The sequence below is a fragment of the Falco punctatus genome (genome assembly GCF_963210335.1).
Source record: "Falco punctatus genome assembly, chromosome: 8".
In the NCBI taxonomy this organism is placed as follows: domain Eukaryota; kingdom Metazoa; phylum Chordata; class Aves; order Falconiformes; family Falconidae; genus Falco; species Falco punctatus.
In genome coordinates this window covers 30,498,603-30,512,360 of record NC_137588.1, presented here as the reverse complement: position 1 = coordinate 30,512,360, position 13,758 = coordinate 30,498,603, and the positions used below count along the sequence as shown (strand labels likewise).

The window sequence follows — 13,758 nt, the reverse complement described above, 5'->3', positions numbered from 1 at the left end:
TCATACACATGAAAATGATAAATATTGCTTTATTAAATTACTTTTATACTCCTACAAAGAAGTTTTCTGATTTCCGTTACAGAATTAAATGAAAGGAAATTCATTGCTGTCTCTGCAGTTATCTAAATTTAGATACAAAAAGGTTGTAAAAAGACCAGCCTATTCAAGTTACATAAAAAAGGCAGAGAATAGACAAGTTCCCTTAGGAATCTTGAGGCTCAGAAATATAAAGTCCTACAATACAATGAAATTAAGAATTCAGCAATGTGTTGAACAATTGTAAACTGTAACTGCACTAGTGGACCACATTATTCAGCAGTTTCCTTAAAGGTATGAACTGTGAACTGAACAAAAAGTGTAGCTGACACAGCAGACCTCATTTAGTTGTTCTCCCTTTCACTCCCTCCAAGTAAAAGTTGTGAGATCAGCATTCAGCATTTAAACGATAGGAAGGAAACTTGCCTCCATAAATATCAGAAATTTCTCCATTCCATAACTATTTATATAAAGTAACTAGCTGTTACAAATCAGTTTCAAGTAAAACAGGTGGCTGAGGCAAACATAATCAAAATCAGATCACATACAAGTTTACTGTAAATACAGTAATTTGAAAGATAAACACATAACCATAGCACTGACAGGATATCAATGCCGCTGTATTATAGACATGATGTGTCAGTAGAAAATTAGGATGTCTATTATCAAAATCGAGGACATTCATTCCAGTCTCTGGTAATCTAACCTTAGTGCAAAACAGATGCTAAGACATATTTAGCAAAAAAGGTGATACATTTAAGGCCAAAAAATTGTTCAGTCATCACTATCGCTTCCAGATTCGCTCAGCTGCAAGTCATTTCCTAGAAGAAAGAGAGTCATCATGTTAGTCATTTTCAACGAAATACTTCTCTTCTTTCAAGATATTCCCTCTCCCAATTAAAGGCTTACAAAAACTAATACCAAACAGGTCTGCAGCGTTGGACTAGATAATCTTTAAAAGGTCTTTTTGAACCCAAACTATTCTGTGATAAGAAAATAAATAGGTGTAGAACCAAATTCCCCAGTGACACAACCTTAGGAAGATCACTTTCCTACAATTTTAAAATCTTGGCAAGGAAGCCATTAGCTTATTAGCCACAGTGCATTTATTTAATATCACCAGATCACAAAAGACAACACCTAGCTATCTTTGCCACCCACATTTTCATGCTTCATAAGTGGGAAAACTGCTGGTGAATGCAGTTTTCTGAAAAACAAGTTGTTGGTTTTTTTAACACATCTGAATGCTACTCAGCTGTGCTTGAAAACAAAGTGGTGTCTCAATCAAGAAGAGCAGCTCTTTGATGTGCCATTTAAAGATGTATCAGTGACCTACTATTTCAAACAGGTTTTGGAACAAGTGAACAAACAAAACATCAAAAGAAATTTTACACAGCTCTTTAATTTGGTGGCTATATATGTTTCAAAATGGGGAAGTAAGAAGAAAGACTATGTTGTACTTGTAATGGATGTCCATAAGCTTAGGGGGTGGGAGGGAGGGAATCTTTCCAGGATGAGAGATAACTAACAAAAAATACAGTAGCACACTATACAGAATCTACATCGTATCTAGCAATTTCCCGCACATTAAGAATTTGTTCCAACTAGTATGCTTTTATTCACACCTCCCTTGCCAAACCGCCATTTAAAAAAAAGAATGTATCTCGGGTTATGCAGAAATGGCCTAAAAAGCAAAACCAAAAAACCCAAACAAACAAACCGACCACTGACACTGAGTAGGCACACTATTTTCACATGCCCTTTCCTCAGCTGCAGCACCATTCACAAATCACTTTTGCAGATGGGTAAAAAGTAACCTCAAGAGGGTAAACCCAACAAGACACACAGATTGGATCTTTTGTTATCAGGCATATAATTTCTGCCAGAACACTGAAGTCTTTAACGTGGCTGCATCTAGCCTTCCTTTGTTTTCCACTATGTCATCACTAAAGCTTAGAAAGCGGTACATGATTTTCTGCAGCAAAACAGAAAACACTTTATATAATACAAGAATAGTGAAGATGGCTGTTTCCAGCAATCTTTAGAGTACTACTGTAGCCAAATCTTTTCCAATCCTTTATATAGAGACAGCATGTACAGCTGTGTTATTTTAATATAAATTAAAAAGCAATTTTGAAAGAACAAAATAATTTGTCAATAATTATTCAGGACAATATATTATCCTAAGAAATAATATTTCAAGACAGAGAAAGGTATTAGTAGATTAAAATCATGCATTTATCACTCAAAGGAAAACTTAAAGTGAATTCTTAGAAATCCCAGCCCTGTTATGCACTGCCTGCTTTAGGAGAGGACTGGGAGTATGAACAAGAAGATAACCTTCCAAAAAACTTTTGAAGACTGCAGGATAACTATTTCAACAAATTTAATAGAAATTACACAAACCCTGTAACACCAGCCAAAAATACCAGTGCTTGTGAAAACCAGCAGATGGGAAAAGCAAGAACTCCAAGTTCCAGAGTCAGAAATAATGCATTAGGATTTACTTCAGGGAAAAGTTTCTGCCCCATTTTTATAACCCTATCTCCAAAACCACCTTCAGAGATATGGCAAAATAACACAGACTGGAGTTAGTAGTTTTCAGATGGGTTTGGTGCAAGAACGGAAAGTTAATTTAACTAAGACTCTGATCAAACTTCTAGACTCTGTTGTACTTACGAGGCAGCAATAAAGTTGGGAAAACTGTTGAATTTGGTTTTTCACAGTGCCAATTGCAATAGTAACTAGGGAAATAGATTGCATTGCAAATTTCAACATTTCCTAAACTTTTACATCGGTGACTATTCCGTTCAACTGAATTCTTGTGAGTTATAGGGGACAGGGAAACTCATAGGAGTGACCCGTGTTTCGCAGATCTTGGTGGTCACACCAACACCAAATTAATACAAGGGAAAATTATTTCATGACTAGCTGCTTGTACTAGCACTAAGTATCAAAAGAAGTTGTCCTGAATACCACACACATCACACAAGGCCCCAGAATAGCCAACCTACATTAAAGTAATTTTCCAAAGAAAAACCAGCGTAACACTTGCTTATGTCTACTTTCTGTTTAAAGCAACACATGATCAAGTATCTATAAAGAACAGATTCGTTAGCGCCACCATTTACAAACTTTCTTATAAGGCAAGTTGTGAATCTATACAATCATCTTCTGAAAGTAGAAAGGGGAAGAAGCAGTATTCTTGGAGTGAGGGGAAGTCCTGAGCCCCAGATTCCTGAAGAGGTAGACTATGTATATCTGACAGAAGTATTTGGTTGCCATGCTCTAGACATCACCACCTGTGTTTTCAAATTTCCACAAAGCCTCAGCTGTATGATTTCTACATGCAAGATGGAAGTCTGCTCTTTAAGCTTTCCCCCAGCCTTCTGCCTGCACACAGCAAGCCAAAGGAAAACTTCACTAATTTCCCACTATGGCCCTGATTCTACAGAGGTGCACAAAACTAGTCACACACATAAGCAGTTAAACCTCAAAAACAGGATTAGACAAGCCAACAGCTTGTGCTAACATTTGTTGATTCAATATTTTGTTTTTGTAAAACATTTTTTGAGATGGAAGAAATGACTGTACAGGACCCCGACTGAGAACTCTTGCCATTCAAGCTAGAACCATGTGCTATCCATTTAGTTTCTCCAGGTTTCACTCTCCGGCCAAATTCACTCAGCAAGGGAGCTAGAGAAATGCATTCTACTTGAAAGTAACTGTTTTAATCTTTGACTAGTTGAAGTGTATTTTAAGTGTTAACCACACTGGAAGTGGCAGACAGAATTGTTTTAAGCAGTAAATAGATCTCTAACCATAACAGCAGTAAATGGGGTTAAGTTAAAGATCTAGGCAAGCTCAGATAGTGAAGCCCAAGGCTTGATGCTACCTATAGAGGTTCTACCTGTCAACATGGCTCTTGAGCACCATCAAGCCACCAACCTTCTCTGTAACAGTTTTGATGTTGTCATGTCTTAAGCAGCGTTTTTGCACTCTGACTGTTGGAACTGGTGGACTTGGCCACCTCTACTTGTAAGCATATTTCTTAGTGGAAGCTTTGCCAGCTGGGATTCTGTCACTGGGGATAGAGCTTAATCTCGTTTTCATAACAGTTTTATTTAAAGCATGAAGAACGGGAAATCCCATTTGTGAACAAGGACTGAAATAAGTGGCACACTCTAAAGATACGCAGATTATAAACATGAAAACATTGTTCTCTACCATGACAGTAAAATGAAAGCAGCATTTAGTCCTGCACACAGTCACAGGACTTTTCAGTCTGATCTTATCTGTTAATGCCATATATAAATAACCAGCACAGATATTTAATTGAGTATTTAAATACTAGCTACAAAAAAAAAACACCAACACATCCAAACCTGTTCATGTTATCCATTAAGTATTGAAATAAGAGTAGATCTGCCAGAGTCTAAAATTTCAGCCTAACACGTTTACATATAAATGATAAACCTGGAAGATCTCAGGCTGCAAACCAGGGTTGATGGGAATCTCTTCAAACCAAGAGCCCGCAGCTAAGCATCTAATTAAAAACGTCATCATTTCTGAAGAGTCACCATAGCTGAATATTCACTTCTATTTCTGAATACTCCTGCTATTTAGGTGGCAAAGTTAAGGTTCTCTACCTAGTGGGATTTTTTTTCTGTCCAAACTCTCCTTTTTTGAATACACTGAGCACTCAGTTCCAGGTGGTGCAGCAACCACTTCTTGGACAACACCACAGCTACTCTCCCATTTACATTTTTACTTGCCTGAATGGGTAGGGTAAGATTAGTATCACCTGAAAGCAAATCGCCTCATTCCTTATGTGCAAAGGACAGTTTTGCCATGCTGTCCAGTGGAGCAGTGCCATGAATAATAGTAGCTGAAGTAGCTAAGAATGCTCCACCTCTTCTGTAATTCAGAGTATTGTGAGTAGTATCTTTCCCATAGCTCTGCCCAAGAAATTATAAGCATATGTTTTGGGAGTGCCCTGGTAGTTCAAGTATTTTCAATATAAAATTGCTGTTCTCCAGTCCCAATGTATGTAACTGGGAAGAAGCCAGAAGAGCTTAGGAAAATATTTTCAACTGCATCAGCTTTAATTTAATACCTCTGGGGACCAAGAACCTTCTAGCCCAGTGTCTAATTCAGACTGCTGCTGAACAATCAAACCCTAGCATCACTTCCCACAGTTTTAATTATAACAGAGACATACTTAAAAACAATATGGTTTCCTTTCAGAATCTTGATGTCTGGAATTGTGCACTAAGAAAAGAACAGCTTTTGTACTTACGTAGTGTATTCATCATATGACCACTGCTCTCTTGGGATCTGTTATGACTGGCATCTTTGTCAGGGACAGCCTGTTGTGGTATGGCAGACACAGTAGGCTGCGGCTGCAAATATGGCATTGACATAGGAAGAGAGGGCTTCGTTTCCTCATCTTCAGAATCACTAGAACTATTTTCACTACTTGATGAAGAGGACGAAGAACTTTTAGAGTCAGATGAACTGTCAGAGCTACTCAGCTGGTCCATGATACTGGCTTCCGCTTTTAGCTCTGCAAACAACATGATTTGTTTCTCAGTTAACATTCATTGTAATTGAAATGTAAGGGGGGAGCGGGGGGAAACATAAAAAGAAAAATCAACAACTGAAATCTGGTACACGCATTATAGCAACTAAAAAACCCAAACCAAAGCCACCAACTCTCCAGACAAACAGAAGGGCACAAGCAAACATCCAGCCTGTCATGTGGTTTTCTTCTCTTATAGCTTGGGCACTTTCTCCCTTTCAAGCCAAGTGTTAGAATAAGCGTGACTGCAAACCCAAATGCTAACCCCACACTCCACAGGGCAGTGCATCTCACATAGTCTTTAATTTCTGCAACTAACAAATCATCTGTATTTGCCTTAGCCCCCCCAAAGATGCTTTTCACTGACTAAAAACTGCAGTTGCAATCACAGAGATAAGTTAGTTGTAAGATGGCTGCAGCTGCAGCCAAGACGCCTCCCAGCAGTTCAGTGTTACCATCAATACAGCTGTTTGGACTATGTGACATTTTGCTCAAAACCAAGTTAAGCATGAAGAATATGCAAAGGAACCATCCAGTTTACTACTGGGAAGATTTCACCAAATTATTGTTCTCTTTATAGATCTCTTTAAAAAGACTAGAACAACATGAGCTAGACAATAAATACTGGAAATTAACAGATCAAATTGACTCAACCAACTTGCATTTTTGATGAAATAACTCACCTGGCTACAATAATATTTAGGAGAGTGTGACTAAATACAACATCTACACAGTGTGCAATCGTGATATATACTAGCCGAAGTACAACAGAAGAGATTAAGTTTTGCAGAAAGAGCGCACATAATAATTGTACAAAGCATCTACTGATGCAAGAAGTCTGAAACAGATGGATGGAGATTTTATACAGCTACTTGAGGAGTTACCCAGAGTACACAAGTTCATCGTTAAACGAGATTGTAACTACCCAGCCATTTGTTAAGATGGTCTTAGAAGCACTTGGAATACTTCAGGAAGAGCTTTGATGTACCACATATAAAAAGCAGAGTAGTTCATCTTACTTCAAATTTACCCAATACAGACGAAGAGGTTGAGGATGAAAGTCACTGTGATGCAAGACAGCTCAGAGCTTAATCAAGAGAAGGGACAACAAAAGAATAAGCTTCAACACAAACTTGTATGAAGCCTTCCAATTCCGAGTTATCAAAGCCCACTCTAAAGAACAATTACTTAGGCCAGTAAGCCTTATCAAAGGCCAGTCTAAAGGAAAACTGTGTTCAGGAAAAATGGCACCTGGAATAGTGCAGCAACGGCTACAAGGACAAACTAACCCAATGCAAAGGAAGAACAGAAAGCACAATGCAAGTCCATACTGGCTGACTCAAACATAAAGAAAGAAAAGGCAAGGAGAGGAATAAATGGAAATAATCCTCATATACATCCAAGGACATGTATAAGAAAACAGCATAGGGACAAAAAAGAATACAGAAAAGCTAAGGCAAAAATTAGGATGTAGCTAGCAGAACAATCGAGAAAACATTTCAAAATTAAAGAGAAGAAAGGCCGAAGAAACAACTGATCTACCACACATCTGGAGCTGTGTCCTACGCATTTAATTCTACTTCCTCCATGCTCTCACCAATGTCTAATAAGAAAAATTTTTAGTGGAAGGCTAATACCAAAAACTAAGGAATAAGATTTCTGCCTTGAATTTTGACAGAATTTATCTGACAGAATTCAAATTAAGTATTTTCAAACAGTGAAAGAAGGGTTGTATGCATACTAGAGGACAAAGGTACAGTGATCTCCCCCCACCCAAGAAAACAAAGTTAGTAGCAAGTTCAAGGTAGTGACAGGAATAGTCAGTTACACAGCCACGGGATGAAGAATGATTAAGTAGGCAACAAATCTGAATAGTCTTTGACTTACAGTGGATCACTACACACAGTTCTACGACACCATGCTGTTGTGGAAATGACAAGCATTACACTGGGACATGATAATATTTGGTCTTTGTGCATAAAGATTAATAGTGCCTGTAAGACAGCCTTCTTGTTCAACTCAGCACTGATAAAACCTTACCTGAAAATAGTAAATCTATTTAGGCACTATATTTCAGGAAGTTTTGGGACTCATAAGACAGTTAAAGGATTGTGACAATGAATCAGGGATCTAGAAAACTTAACTTCTAAGGAAAGGCTGAACCAGCTGGCATCATTTCACATGAAAAATGGGAAAAACATAGCAGCTTCCGAGTACATGAAGGACGCTAAAAAGCAGCAGAATAATCTGGTCTATACTTGTATGATCAATATGAAAGTAGTAACGGGCTTGCTGTCAGATTATTTATCAGGAAGAACCTGAACAGTGAGGAAAGCAAAGCCCTGGAACAGATTGCCAGAGAGAACACAGGATCTGTCACTGGAAGGCTTTAAAAACAGGTTTAAAAATTACATCAGAAATCTGACTTTAGGACAGAAAGATGGATTAGATGACTTTAAAAGGTCCCTACAATCCCTATTTGTCAATTATTCTGCATTCTTTAATAGTACTCAAAATTGGACTGGCATGACACAAGAGTTTGAATACATGTTGGCAGCCACTTTGGTGGCCTGCAACACGTTTGACACCACCACTCCCCCCAAAACAACTGACCACTAAGAAAAAGCACAATTTTATTCTACTCACTCAAGTACTCCTTCCTCTTTGCAACCTTTCATGTATCCTAACCCTGTTCTGTAGCATAGATTTCTGCTCAGAGTTTAAGACCAAAATGGAAAAAAAAAAACAAAACCAAACCACCTTCATAATGACACATCTGAAAAAAAAAATCTGTTTAAAGGAATTCAGAACATCTTGGGAGGCAGATGTCAATTCCAGTCAATGAAACTGCCACCTGTCAGCATTTCTGTAGCAAGTAATTACCACCTGCCATCTTCCTTGTCCTCCAAAAGGAAATAAGGCCTCCTATTAAGTGAAATATGAGTGTTTCATCAAACCAGAGTCCCTCAAGAATACAGCACGCAGCACTGTTCAAGGATTGATTTATGCAGGTTTTGAGCCATCTTTTTCATTGGAACCTCATCTTTCACAAGGTCTTATGCAGTAATTTAAAATGTATTCCAAGTTGTAAATCCCTGTAACCTATACGTTTGCTGAGTGCAGGGAAAGAATGAGAAGCAGTGACAAAATGGAAGGGACTCAGTTCCAGTGCCACAATACAACCAGCTATATACTCGATTAAAATAGCAGCAGAAGACAGAACCAAAGAGAGAGCAGCAAGACCCTTGGCATTATAAAACCTGACGGTCCATCTGATTTTTTACCCTAGCAAGTTTCAAATACTGCTTTATTACCACTTGAGCCAGAGTGTTCACCTTCATATCAGGGTAAAGTGCTTACATAATTAGCTTCTAGTGTGAATCTCAAATTAAAAACAAAAACAGACAAAAAAACCCCATACACAAACAAAAACTCTTGGCTCTCAAAACTAATTGCTAGTTAAGAGCAAAGTTTCTGAAATTTATGTGCCAGCAGAGCTTACCTCGTTCAATATCGTCCATAGGAGAAGATGGAAACATCTTTTCTTTTGGTGGAGAATTTTTAACGTTGTTTGGAATCTTACTTGCATTTCGCATTTGTTGCTGTTGCTGCTCTAAGCGAGACTGGACTTTACTGCTTCCTTCAGCTCTGTGTGTAAAGGCAAAAGATTTTGAATTAATAGAAGACAAGATGCAAGGAAAAAGGCAAGAATACAGGGGAGTTAACACCTTAATTTATAGAATTATTTATCATGCCTTTCTAAATAGCATAATTAAATTTCTAGGTATGTTATTATATTGGCATATAATTATATATCGATATATGAAAAATTGTTTTTTAATACAGTGCTAATAACTTTATAACCCTTTGCCAGTTGATTTGTTTTAATACCTGGCTGCCCAGGATCACTTAATAAGAATCCCACTGGAAATTACTTACATGGAATCAGCAGTAGAAAAAAAAATATTCAGAATTTGTTATGAGAAAAACAAGCCATTAATATTGCTGAAACATGTCACAAAATTTATTTTTTTACTTTTCTCATTGAGGAGTCAGAAGACAGTAGGCAAGCTACCTTCCAAACAGATATTTTTTTCCCCATCTGAACTCATCAGAAAATAGTTACCATTTCTTTCAACCACGTGACAGGTTTTACTTAAAAAAACCCAAAAAAAACTACACACCAAAATTCCCATTTCTTCCACCAGTCAAGACTCGAAAGCTGTGAAGTCAGTGTGCTGAGAAAGCAGGCTTTTCACCCTAGTGAACAAGGCCAAGTACTTTCTAAAAATTATATTTCACCAAAAATAGTAACGGGTAGTTACGGATCTCAATTTAGACGCCTTAACAAATTGATTTTCACAATGAGTAAAGCACACTTGTTTCTCCTGTAAATCACCCACCTGGTTTTTTTCACAGTGATGTTGCTACTAAGTTTCTCCAGGCGACATTCTCCAGTGTCATGGTTGATAATTAAGATACATTCTTTTAGGTAAGGTTTCTTTGAGCCCTTGAACACAGTCACTGGTGGAGTTGAGCCCTATTAAATTAGAAGTCCAGTGTTACTCCTGTAGTCTTTTTATTTTTTCCCCCCCTAGAAACAGCAACAACACAGTGATGACAACTTCTCTACAAGTGATCATTTCTAGCCTCTAAAAAAGTTATCAGTTAATTCAAGTTAGATTCACAGTAACCATGACCAAAAGCAGCTGGTGTCCGAGTGCAACAGGATTTCACCCAGCTTAGCTTAGTTTGAAAATTATTAAATGCTTATTTCCCAATGAGAGCCTGCTCACTGTAGGACTCCTTTTACCAAAAGGGGTTTCAGTTACCATATCAGTAGAGCAGTAAAGGGTGGCAGGTAGTAAATTTTCCCTTTCCAGTCTTTCCTGCTTTAGAACTGCACTAGAGCAGTAAATACCAAGGGGAAATTTGCACTGCCAACACACACACACGAAGCTTTTCTGTGTACGCAACACTCCTGGATCATCCTACAGCATATTTCCAATGTGGTGAATACACTTAAAGTTATAGAGCAGCTGTTTAACCTTTAGGTCTTTTGTAATTTTATGTGCTTAGAGCAATTGTTTTTCTACTCTAAAAATCATAAGCAGCTCTGAAAAAGTACTGTAACTTCATATCCTTCTGTAACCAGTATACAAGTATGACAACAAAATAAGTAATTTCCTTAGGCCCACCACTCTTCAGCCACTTCACTCACCTCAATATTAGGCAGCGTTATTGTCACCTGTTCACCTTTGCCAACTTCAAGGTCTCCTTCACAGGACATATCAATGGACGCAGGCTTAAAGTCATCTAAATATAAAATCAAACTGGATTATTTAGAGGCTTTTCAGGAATCTTATAAATGTAGACACCTTTTAATTGCAGTTGGAGACTATTAAGCTAAAGCCTTTTTTGCTAGTGTAACACTTGGTATTCCCATGAGCAGATTATTCCATAAGTCCGTAGAATTAAAAGACGATGGTTTTCTCAAGAATCAGTATAAACTTTAAAATGTTTTGGTTAACATCAGAAAATGCTCTTAGGTTTTAATGAATAAAAAGGCTGAACAAGTTGTGTTACATTTCAAAAGACAAATCCACAAATAGTTCTTGAAAATGTTGATCCCAAACATGGGCGATATAGACAAGTGACTAAAAATGCAGAGAACGTCAATCCTCAGTATCCATTTCCGTATCCATTTCTGATTTTACTATAACATGCAAATCAGAAACTGACCAAAGCTTGAGTTTCAGTATATTTATTTTTGTCAAAAGTGAAATTACTTCCCAATTAAATACTAATTTCCTCTTTCTCTTTCAACACCTGAAGTATTAATTAAAAGAAGTTTTAAACAAAAGAAGGTATCAATTTCTGGTCCCTTTCAAAAATCTGAGACATTGAAAATGAGCATGTGTTCAGGCATTAGCACTGCAGCCATGTAACATACCATCATCTATGAAATATTTCCACCACAAATGAATGAGGAAGGGCTACAGGGCTGAAAGGCCTGCTGGCACAGATCTAGGGAGATAGGATAGCATCAAAACACCCTGCAAGGCACGTGGTAGAGGGCTTGAACCCATGGTTCCAGCAAACGCAGGCACAGGGCCAGCCTGACACCCCGGGGATGTCCAGTGCCCTGCCTCACATGCTGTAGAGAGACACCCTGTTGCAGCCGAAGAGAGGCATGGAGGGACCAGGCACGTAAAGGGGACCCACTAGCTGGCACACTCCCCTGCCTCACAACCTGCTGGTCACAGGCACAGCACTCTGTTATGGCTGGGGAGCTTCCCAGTTCAATAACACTGCCCACAGCCCACAGGCCAGGCAGCACAGACCACAGCTGGGAACCGTGGCTCCAGCCTGCACACCGACCAGGCAAGAAAACCGAGCTTCAAGACCTGGTGGGCAGGACTATGCATGCAGCAGAAGGCTTTGCACTAAGACTCAGGTAACAGCCCCTGCTAACCTCATTTACAGGAAAAATCCCACACATAGTCTTACAGGGATAAGTGTACAATAGTTCCAAAGTTTCTCACTGAATTAGAGAATGTTTGCTTTAATATATGGCCACTGCATTGTTAATACTTCAGAAAATTAAGATACTTATTCCGGTGTCCATAAACAGACTTCTGATCTTAACTTTTAACCAGTAGATGTCTTCCCCTTTACTCATTTGTTAACAAAAAATTCAGGTGTTAGAGGATATTTTTGGATGGGCACTTGACAGAACTGATTGAACATGCCAGTTTCTAAGTCTCATTTGTTGGAAAGGAAGAGAGATTTCCAAACAGATTTCAGAATAAATCATCAAATTGCAGGAGTCGGCAAGAAATCATAAGGGTAGGAGGTAACTAGACGTGGTTTTTAGTCCTCTTTAAAATTAGGGTAAATTTCAAGTTACAGCATTTGTTTAATTCCATTTATAGCTTTTGCCTGCTCCCTCCCACAGTTGCAGACAATCCCTACCAAGTGCCGTGCCATTTGCTCACGGAAGGCACTTTACCCATCCCGCTGCACTGCGCGAAAGCATATGGGCTATTCTCCAGAGAACCTACGTGAGAGCGAATCTTGGGGATCGGTCTATAAATAATGAGACATCAAAACCAGAAGCAGCAGTCCTAAATTACCAGAACTATAATCCTGAGAGCATTTGTTTCCTAGCTACCCTCAGAATCTTTGAGCACACACCTCTCTAGATAGTAATTATGTACTCAGGGAGGGTGCACTCACTTTGTGATTAATACTGCCTGTAACCTTTGATTGCTGAATGGTACTTCTAAAAACTAAGCACGAGAGCACAAACCAGGAGGCTGAGCCCGGTTCGGTTTTCAGCAGAACCGCACCGAGACGCTGCTGGGGGCGCAGGGGTTGTACAGAGGGACGTTCGTGCCTAGCGCGGGCAGCGCCGGGACGCAGCGGCCGCGCACCCCGTCGGCAAGCGGCGCTGTGCAGCGGCCGGAGCACGGCTCACACCGCCCCAGCCACGGGGGCTCGGCCCCCCGGGGCGCCCCGCCGGGGCGCCCCGCCACCCCGGGACGAGGCCGACCAACCCGCCTCGGCTCCCCGGGCCCCGCCGGTGCAGCCGGCCGGTGTTTCAGCGCCCAGCGGGCTGCCGGTGCGACCTGCCTACCGCACACGGGCAGCGCTTCGGCGGCCGCCCAGGTGGGGGGGCCCGCGCCCGGCCACGACGCACGCCGGCCCCGCGGCGGCTCTGCCACGCCGCCCTTCTCCGCCTCCAGCGCCCGGCCGCGCCGCGCCCGCCCTCGCACCGCTGCCCGCCCGGGCCGCTCCGACCCGCCCGCGGCTCCCGGGCCTGCGAGCTGGGCCGCGGCACCTGCCCAGCCGGCCTCCCCGCCCCGCGACGCGCCCCTGGGGGGCTGCCCCGGCCCCGTGCTCACAGCGGACGGTGTGGAAGGCGCAGCGCGGCTGCTTCTCGAAAGTCTCGCCCAGCTTCAGCACCCGCTCCTTGGGGTCGAAAAGCGAGGGGACCGTCCCGTTCATCGCGGCGCCTCAGACCGCGCCTCAAACCATGACGAGCCCGGGCGGCCCCCGCCACTGCCGCCGCCGCCGCCGAACATCCCTCGCACCGCCCGGGCACGCCCACGCACCCCGACGGACGCGCCCCCCCGGGC

General features: G+C 40.9%; 1 protein-coding gene across 1 annotated transcript; it reads right to left on the bottom strand.

Annotated features, from left to right (window-relative positions):
- Positions 1 to 13: 13 nt before the first annotated feature.
- Positions 14 to 13,749, bottom strand: EAF2 (ELL associated factor 2). The gene is made up of 6 exons (XM_080399788.1): positions 13,525 to 13,749; positions 10,839 to 10,933; positions 10,021 to 10,157; positions 9,120 to 9,265; positions 5,336 to 5,602; positions 14 to 857 (listed from the first exon to the last, which is right to left on the bottom strand). Exons 1-6 carry the CDS (start codon positions 13,625 to 13,627, stop codon positions 811 to 813), a joined length of 795 nt encoding a protein of 264 aa, XP_080255914.1. The 5' UTR covers positions 13,628 to 13,749; the 3' UTR covers positions 14 to 810.
- Between the last annotated feature and the right edge of the window lie 9 nt (positions 13,750 to 13,758).